Below are 8,930 nucleotides of genomic sequence, written 5' to 3'. Positions count from 1 at the left end.
AATCTCACGAACCACTCCCTTGATGTAACCCTCACGCTCCGAATAGTCAAGAGCACGGAATTGAGGAACTCCCTTACGAAGATGAGTATGAGCTTGGAATACTGCTCCCTTTGCTCCTTTACGCTGACCTACACGACTCGTTAGTACCTCCTTTACACAAAACTCATTCTATCAACTCAACTTTGAACTCATTTGATTCTACAAATACTCACCTCGAATCACACGACCCATAGAGTGTTGTTGATGTGTGGAAAGTCTGAATGGAATAAGAAAAGACCCTGATTCAAAAGATCCCTATTGAATCAGATTACTAATTATATCTTTAGGACATTTCAATTCAAAATCCTATTGCTATCGATTCTTGTAGATAATACTCTACCAATTCAACAAAACAATGAATATCATCGTCTTATCCAAAACAAACATTTCTAGTATCTTCTTCGTTTATCCTCTCGATCCGCTCCCTCTCGGTCTCGTTTGCGATAATAGTCACGATTATCATGATAACCCCGACGGTCATTATGATTGGAGTACCGAATGCTATAATTCTTTCCACTGTTCTTAATATCGTTAATATAATGTCTCATCTGACCTCCATTGCTTGCTCGCCCATACTGACGACCATCACTATAACCCCAATCCATTTCCACTCGAATTGTTTGTCCATCTAATTTCAAGCCACTGAGATAATCAACAGATAATTGGGCCGCTTCATGAGTATCAAATCTACAAAATGATTTGTTGAGACAGAAATCCTCACATAACAAAGCAGAATCCACATTGAGTCAAATCTAAGCGGTTCACTCCCATAATCACCTTTTGAACACTTCCACAACGACTAAACATATCATAAACACGATCTTCGGGAGTTGTAAATGCTAAATTACCCACATATACTGTTGTTGAATCCTTCAATGCTTCCAACTGATCATGAAAACTAGAAAAGTAAGATTTGTAGTATTTAGGAGTTGGTCGTTCGGGTACTTGATAAAGAGATGCCATTTATGTGCATATGATTAATGAGTCACTATATCGAAATCCCCGTGGAAGCGAGTATTCGTCCTGTTTTCATCATATATCGAGTTAATCGATCAGTAAGTCTATCTGTTCTGTAATAGAGAGATCTAACTCTTGTTTAGAAAGTCAGTTTAGGTGTGGAACATATGGCAACCAAAGCTGCTACCCGGACACTTGTAAACGTAAATGAAATTTCTAATGTGTTATATGTAGCTTGCCGACATTCCTGCATTCGGTACTAGTAAACTTGCTAGTGTATTGAGTCTGTGGCAAGGAGATATAACGAGTTTGAAAGTTCAATGTATTGTCAATGATGTAAATAGTGACTTTTCAAAACCAAGTGGAGGAAAACAGGATGTTTGATGTCTAGAGGGTGTGACGAATGTGATTAACAAATACGGAGGACATGGTATTGTGAATGATTATTCGCGATTGAAGAAATGTTCTGTAGGTTCAGCTGTAATAGGAAGCGGCTTTGCCCTTCCATGTGACTATGTGATTCATGCTGCATCGCCAAAGTATTAGTAGATCCCTGAATTAATGGATAGTGTCTCCTACAAGCATTATCGTCCCACAGAAGAAGAAGAACGGTTACTCAAGGACTGTTACACGGCTGTAATGAATCTCTGCATGTCAAAGGATATTCATTCTATTGCCTTTCCTTGCTTAGCCACCCGAGCTCACCGTTATCCTATTGAAGATGCAAGTAAAGTGGAAGTGCGAACCATTGTTCAAATACTGAAAGAGCACGATTACCCTTTTGAGAGAGTGATTCTGTGTACTCACAAGGATTCGGATACAGAGGTAATGAAGAAGGCGCTAGAAGAATGTTTAAAGGAAATGGAATGAAGTGATTGTTACAACAAATCGATTCTAAACCAAAGCAGGCTCCATTTGTTCACATGGCTCAACCCCTACAATCTTCAGACATGTTGCTGCAACATTCTCCAATGAATAAAATGGCACTACGCTCTCATCTTTCCATCAACCTTACATTCTTGCTTTTCAAAGGTAACTCCCTCACAAGGACGAATAAAACAAGGAACATTATTACAAGGACCTCGTTCATCATCCTTTTCAGGAACATGAGTAGCTTCCGAATGGGTTCCCACAATAACAACTGAATAACCGTCCTTCTCAGCTTCCTCAGCAATACGCTTTACAACACGATCAACTTGTCCACACATATCAGCTGTTAACTCCACACTCTTACTACTTGCAGCAATTCCAGCAGCAGATAACATGGTGGTGATAACATCATAATAACCAGTCTGTAATGCATTACTGATCATATTTGCAATTGCCTAGTTATCATTCTTATCAGACTTTCTCACATCCATTGAACCAACAATTGTCTCACGTGTGTGTTCACCACTCTTATCATGCACCATCACAGCATCATCTCCAGGTACAGAGACATCTCCTGCTCCATTCAGCAGGAAACGGATGTGTGTGAAACGACTCTCTTCCGACATGCGCAACTGTCTATGATTATCAATAATCACTAAATCCTCACTTCTTGCCTGCTTCACCTAGAACACGTACAAATGTCTTCTGAATAGGCAGTGGAGGAACCATAATAGGACAATCGGAAGAGTCATCATATTGAACCAGAGAGGCAACAGAGATATTAGGTTTGGCAACAGTCGCCTATCTGTAATCATCTAGATTTCTGGAATACCATAAAAGGAAGTGATTCCATCATCTTCTTAGATTCTTCTGTAGATGGGATTGATGTATCACAGAAGAGAAGAGTATGCATGAGAACTGCCGTATCTCCAGTACGCACATTGAAGAACAAGACATGCTACCAATCAACCATCATACTGATCATCACATCACCATCACGAAGAACAGCATCTTCATCCAGACTAGCAGGTTGGACCATGCTATCTTCTTCTAATTGCTGGAAGTTAAGCGAAGCTTCAATTAAGAAATATTGGATATGTCATAACGAATCTGAATATATTCAGAGGCTGCTAATGTCACCAGATTCTCACCAAAAGCAAGAGTTTTGAAGTATTTTTCCAATGTAGCCAGAGAATCCTTAATGTCTAAAATACCTGATCGACCTGCTATTGAACCAATACGACCATACTCCTTCTCTTCGATACGATCTTCCAATTCTTTGGCCATATCCAATCCTCTAGTCCTTATATTATGTTTCTATGCATACACTCCAGTTGGAGCATCTTCTCCATCCAAAATACCGTGAACGAAACAATGCTCTACTCCTGCTTCTTTCGCATAATCCATTAGAGCATACAAGTGACCCATCTCCCTATCCATGATTCATCCCAAAAGAACAAACGCTTCTTCTTGGGAATTCGTCAGACATCCAATCAAGTGGAGTCTCCCATTTCCCTCCTTTGTATCCTGAAGGACTTTACACAAAACTTCATTCTTCTGGAGAGATCCATCAGCGATCATCTGCGAAATACGTAGAATGTTACGATATTGACGTTTTCCAGTTCCAATTACAAGAACACCAATTCCATTGTTTCCAGGAACGCCATCGGGAACTCCAACCTTTGCCGTTCACAACAACACCCACTTCCTACCTTTTCTCCATTTGCTTCCAATTCATAATAGAGAGTCTTCTCCTCTGTCTTCAGAGATTCTAAGAACTCCATCTTTCCCAAACGAACAGCATTGCGAGTCTCATCGTCACTTACCCCGATTCCCTCCAGCATCAACAAGCAAACCTTTCCACTCATTTTTGGACTCTCTATTCTCTTTCTATGAGTAAGGATGTGGGATCCCAATGCTTTGACAGGGTGAGGACATCACAAACCAGAGAGAGGGTCACGCGTCCAATTCTACTCTCCTGCAAAGAAACATAGAGAGATTTCATTCCAACAAACAAGCCATAATAGCGCACAACGGATTCTATAGCAATTAGAACAATTGATTTGCTCTGGTCTCAAGGCTTTTTGTGTATGCATCGACTTTCTTCAGCATTTTCAACAATGACTCTGAATTATCTCGTAATGATTCTACATCCGCAAAGAATGGGTGCAAACTGTCCACTACCAAATCATAAAAACACAAAACACAAACAAATCTCTTCTCTCTTTCCAAACCATTCTTTTCCTTCTGTTGTCAATTGCTGATGAATATCTCGCAACTTGAGAATCATTAGTTTTGTCATTTCATCCAAGTGTTTGTACTCCATCGTTAACTCTATCCTATTAGATCAATACTGTTGTAACAAACCTGCCAGTGTAACTCCAGCAGTTGATAACGAGTTATCAAGTACTAACGAAAAGGCACTCTCAATGTCTTCCTTTTGCAGTTTCTATTCCATTAGACTGTATTACTCACGAAATATACCTGGATCTGTGGTCTTGTACCCTCTTCCATAAGAATGAATGCGGATGAACAACAAACACATCAAAAGACTAATACATATCTCGTAGAATAGCTAGAGTCTGGTCTAGCTTCAAAATTGACATATCCATGCATCGAAGACCATTCTCCATCCGATTCATCTGTTCTTTCTGCTTATCGCTCAGATTACCACGTCGTTGAACTTCATACAGCGTCTACACATAAGTATCCGAATCCAAAACGACAGCTTTCTTCATAACAACATCTTTCTGACGTGAACGAAGATTCAGGATAATCACATAAATAAAATCGATCATAGCATTCACAGAATATTCCAAATCAGCTGTAAACAGATATATTGTAGACTGTGTATTTCGATCAGGTTTCCGAGGCACTTCTTGAGAACGAATCAGCCGTTCACTTAATAACGAAAACAATGACTACAAATAATGTTAGAACACTTCAACTACAGTTCGACACTCTTTCTCAGGTAGTAAACATAACATTGCCACTTGTTGTTCTTCTAACTTCTTATGCTTCAATAAAGCTCTAAATATTGATGAACACAGATATGTATAGCGTTTCTAAGGATTATCTCACTCTCTCATATCGACATCAATGAAGCATGCTACTGTATCTTCTACAATTCGAGAAATCACACCTCGATAGTTCAGTCTGTATTCTCCACCTGTTGCATCAATGGCTGAATTACAAGCTGTTACCTATTCATCATATCCTCAATTCCACGATTTACCACTGTCAAGCAACTCAACTGATCAGAAGAGAGTACTTTCAAATGACGAAGAAACAAAGACCATGTCATTGCAGACTTATCCTCCAATCGTGCATAGATTTGATGACCACTGAAGACACCACCTTTTTCAACTCTGGCAGATTTGGTCATTCCATTCATCGATAGAATCGTAGCCATCACCTTTGCAGTGGTCGGATTGAACTATCCTGAATTCCATACTATTCTCATACACGTTCACTCACAAAGCGAATAATTGTCTCATCTCTCATGATGCATGTGTATTGTTCCAAATTCAAACAGAATAATTTCAATGAACGCTCGGCTTCTACTGCGGACATTTCACTAGCTTCCTCTTTCGCTTTCTTAACTTCCTCGCTAATTATCATATCAATTGATCATTCTTACTCCATTTTTGCTTTCTTTGCCTGCATTTCCAGAATCTGATCACCCAAACTACGAGCTCTCTTCTTCTCTGCTGCAATATCTAAATCTATTTCACGATCACCTTCACCTGCTCCCACAGAACGGCCTCGACCTCGGCCTCGACCTCGACCACGACCACGACCTCGCGAAGATGAAACACGACGAGGAGTATCAGAGGATGGAGTGGAGTTTTGTTGAGAAGCATAGGTTGCTATGTCTGTTTTCTGACATACAAGATGACGCATGATAAGAATATCGGCTGCTCGGGAAAGAGATGCTCTTGTGTAGATGTCTGGATACGATTCTTGAACACTTGTTATGACATCTTCGATGGTGGCCGCTCCTCGAATACTGAGTTCTGTTGCAATACTTGCACACTAATAATCATTTCCATTACACTAAAAGACCTCATCTCCTATTTCTTCTTTGATATACTGAATGCAAGCGCCCAAGCGAAGACGATACAATGCTGCTTTGGCATCAAACTAAAAGTGAAGAGCAATCATTAATGATACAGAATAACGAGTCGAAATGATCTTCTTACAATCAAGACTGGGGATAATCGGAACCAGAATTGAATGAAGGCAAAGGGAGAGAACACAAGCAGAAATCTATGGATCAGAGACCACGTTTTCGCGAAACTCACTTTCATCTCATTCACTTTCTCATTAAAGACTTCCTTTGCATCTTTTGTAATCTCTGGAAAACTTGGGTGACCTCTGTTCGAGACAAACCGACATACTTCCTAGAGATCAGGCAAACCGCACTAATAGTACTTCTGCAAGAATTCCAAATTGGTCCTTGACAATTCGTAAGGCCAAATCCTTTGTAGACATTACAGAATTAGAGATGACAAATATGCTAATTTTTTGTCATTGCATAATTATTACAGAAATGGAAAAGCAATATTCTCCCTATTTTGGTTATATGGATTAATCCAACCTGATTGTTATTTGTTACAACTGGGAGTATAATGGAATTGACATACTTTCTATAGGGAAACTGTGGAAACACTAGAAACAAGTAATGACGGATCCCCGCGGAATTATTGTAATGTTAGTACTTAACCATTTCGATGTCTTTCTACCATCCACTCCTCATACTGCTACGTAAGACATGGTTTCCAGGTGGTAATATTGTAGGTTACTTGTTTCTGCTTGTTGTTGCGAATGCAGATTCGGTTTTACGAAGTAGTCTTTCTAGGTTCGATTGACCTTTAGCTTCTAATGATGAATCGATAACCATCACTGACGATAAGGGTCAAGTGACTACTCAACTCCACTTCATTGCAGGAGACGATTATGTTGTTTACCATGTATCAAGTACTGTACCAGGTGGAAAATGGCATATTACTCCAGCCCTTCCTAGGGGAATAGAATTTGATTCAAGTGCTCTGACGATTAGTGGATATCCACAAAGTATCCAAGAGGTGAAAGCATACAATATCTCACAGGAATCAACAGTGGTTGTTAGTGCTTCGTTCAGTTTGGATGTGATTACTTGTCCCTCTGGTTTCTATTATCATGTCAACCATGTAGGAACTCCATTTCTGACAATCAATTATCACTCCACCTTTCTTCGGAATGTGACTGTTTGGGTCCCTAGAGATTTGTGTTTGTATGAAGATGATATGGATGTTACTACGTGTTGTCCCTATGCTATAACTAATGGGTGTACAGTTGCTATTTATGGTGAAGATGAGCTCCTTCTGATGCGAGCTGTTGTGAACGCACATGAGTCATCCCAGAGCACACTCTCTTATCATTCTTCAGGAGTTCCTGTGATCACTGCTCCAGAGTATATGGTAGGCTTGGCTAAGAACTATTTCGCGCTTTCGATTCCTATCTCAGATCATTACTATCCAGTTATCATTGAACCATCTAGTTCAGATATACAATGGGATGATATTGATCAGGAACTAAGAGGACAGTTACCATACGGAGTACACACTTTCACAATGAGAGCATCGAATGAGAAAGGCAGTTCTGAGGTTGTGTTGAAGTTCTACATTAATCAATGTCCTTCTCAGCTTTCTTATCTTCATATCAGTCGTCCTAATGGAAAATTCGATTATATCTATATCTATGATATCAATCAGAATCTTGTATTCACGGATTGGATGAATGGTGAGTATAAGAAAGCCCTATGTTTGGATCCTGGAAGATACTATGTCAATGTAACAAGAGGTGAAGATTCAGGAGAATATGAAATGTACTTCCTCGATGAATATGATGATGTCAATGATATGATGATATGGAATGTGAAGGGAGATTCTCAAGTACAAATGATTACTTTGGGTGATGATATTCCTTTTGGAAGTAGTCTCAAGTATTTGATAAGTGATAATCCTGATAAGAATTGGAATATGAAGAAGTATCGTGATAAGAATTGGAAAGAAGGAAAAACAGGAAGTTGGGGATCATTCTCTCATTCTACTGTGTATTTCCGAAAACAATTCTCTGTCGATGATATCTCTCAAGTATCTATTGTTCATGTAACAATCAAAGGTCATGATCGAGTGACTGTATTCTTGAATGGTGTTCAGATATCAGATGTTGATATGGCTTCTCGAAATCTGACTTCAATTCGAACAACAGTTCCTTCAGATATGATATCGAAAGGAACAAATGTGATATGTGTGTGTTTGACACGAACATCATCAACCTCACCAACAGATATGATTGATTTTGATTTGAAATTGAAGACTGTTCCAGCAGAGATTCTTCTACGTGATTATGATGGTATTGCTAGTGATCAACCTTTACAAACAAATTCAGCATATGCAGCCAAGAATGCATTCATAGGAGGATACTCAAACTGGAAGAGTATTGCAGTTCCTGTGAATCTGACATATTTGTTTACTAATGGAGATCAGAGTTGGATCAATCAGATATCTTTCTTTGTGTATTCAGCTCCCTATCCAGTTGATTTCATGATTCAAGGGTTAGTGACAGTACCTGATAAGAATGAAAGTTATGTGATTGTTCAAGCAGATGATTTGGTACATGTTCAGGATGATACATTCTTGTATATGCAGAATCACTACAAAGTGGATTTCACTCCATCTCGTGCATATGATGGTTTCCGTTTCGTATTCTATAAGGGTTACAACAATAGTGAATCCATACGAATTGATAGAATCCAGTTCTATGTTCGTTCAAATCGAATGTGTAAAGGAAGCTGGGGAAAGGAGATTCGTGTTGGAGACAATCAGATTGAGAAGTGTCCTTTCAAGTATATTGGATATCGTGTTAAACATTGTGTATTGGATGTTGAAAGAAAGCCTATTTGGGAAATAGATGACTCGATGTGTATCAATCGATATGCTCCTAAAGGCATTTCATATGTTGATACTGTATTCACTGTCACTAATCTTCCTTATGGTTGGTATGATTCTCTATTTGAG

General features: G+C 39.2%; 7 protein-coding genes across 7 annotated transcripts; 2 read left to right on the top strand and 5 right to left on the bottom strand.

The window, feature by feature from the left end:
- JH06_4556 (60S ribosomal protein) lies at positions 1-231 on the bottom strand (the record flags this gene model as incomplete). Its single annotated transcript, XM_014669974.1, is given in 3 exon segments — positions 1-168; positions 182-198; positions 213-231. Coding segments are annotated over 3 exon segments (204 nt in total), but the record flags the coding sequence as incomplete, so codon positions are not given.
- Positions 232-428: 197 nt separating this feature from the next.
- JH06_4555 (hypothetical protein) lies at positions 429-1,002 on the bottom strand (the record flags this gene model as incomplete). The annotated part of the gene is made up of 2 exons (XM_014669973.1): positions 429-726; positions 761-1,002. The coding sequence occupies 2 exons, from the start codon at positions 1,000-1,002 to the stop codon at positions 429-431; spliced, it is 540 nt and encodes a 179-aa protein (XP_014525459.1).
- Positions 1,003-1,019: 17 nt separating this feature from the next.
- Positions 1,020-1,866, top strand: JH06_4554 (RNAse IIi regulator; the record flags this gene model as incomplete). Its single annotated transcript, XM_014669972.1, has 6 exons — positions 1,020-1,094; positions 1,140-1,199; positions 1,231-1,357; positions 1,388-1,426; positions 1,469-1,535; positions 1,566-1,866. The coding sequence occupies 6 exons, from the start codon at positions 1,020-1,022 to the stop codon at positions 1,864-1,866; spliced, it is 669 nt and encodes a 222-aa protein (XP_014525458.1).
- Positions 1,867-1,982: 116 nt separating this feature from the next.
- JH06_4553 (phosphoglyceromutase) lies at positions 1,983-2,905 on the bottom strand (the record flags this gene model as incomplete). Its single annotated transcript, XM_014669971.1, is given in 5 exon segments — positions 1,983-2,321; positions 2,367-2,502; positions 2,534-2,667; positions 2,699-2,824; positions 2,837-2,905. 5 exon segments carry the CDS (start codon positions 2,903-2,905, stop codon positions 1,983-1,985), a joined length of 804 nt encoding a protein of 267 aa, XP_014525457.1.
- Positions 2,906-2,946: 41 nt separating this feature from the next.
- On the bottom strand, positions 2,947-3,734 carry JH06_4552 (2 3-bisphosphoglycerate-independent phosphoglycerate mutase; the record flags this gene model as incomplete). Its single annotated transcript, XM_014669970.1, has 4 exons — positions 2,947-3,163; positions 3,194-3,298; positions 3,329-3,546; positions 3,579-3,734. The coding sequence occupies 4 exons, from the start codon at positions 3,732-3,734 to the stop codon at positions 2,947-2,949; spliced, it is 696 nt and encodes a 231-aa protein (XP_014525456.1).
- Positions 3,735-4,418: 684 nt separating this feature from the next.
- JH06_4551 (DNA-directed RNA polymerase III subunit RPC3) lies at positions 4,419-6,360 on the bottom strand (the record flags this gene model as incomplete). Its single annotated transcript, XM_014669969.1, has 11 exons — positions 4,419-4,562; positions 4,590-4,787; positions 4,818-4,931; positions 4,962-5,069; positions 5,102-5,302; positions 5,332-5,476; positions 5,507-5,901; positions 5,932-6,009; positions 6,040-6,135; positions 6,171-6,269; positions 6,301-6,360. The coding sequence occupies 11 exons, from the start codon at positions 6,358-6,360 to the stop codon at positions 4,419-4,421; spliced, it is 1,638 nt and encodes a 545-aa protein (XP_014525455.1).
- Positions 6,361-6,599: 239 nt separating this feature from the next.
- On the top strand, positions 6,600-7,860 carry JH06_4550 (hypothetical protein; the record flags this gene model as incomplete). Its single annotated transcript, XM_014669968.1, has 3 exons — positions 6,600-6,714; positions 6,745-7,821; positions 7,847-7,860. 3 exons carry the CDS (start codon positions 6,600-6,602, stop codon positions 7,858-7,860), a joined length of 1,206 nt encoding a protein of 401 aa, XP_014525454.1.
- Positions 7,861-8,930: the final 1,070 nt, after the last annotated feature.

The sequence above is a fragment of the Blastocystis sp. subtype 4 genome, assembly GCF_000743755.1.
Source record: "Blastocystis sp. subtype 4 strain WR1 chromosome Unknown seqid_0361, whole genome shotgun sequence".
In the NCBI taxonomy this organism is placed as follows: domain Eukaryota; class Bigyra; order Opalinata; family Blastocystidae; genus Blastocystis; species Blastocystis sp. subtype 4.
This window is presented reverse-complemented; position numbering and strand designations above follow the sequence as displayed.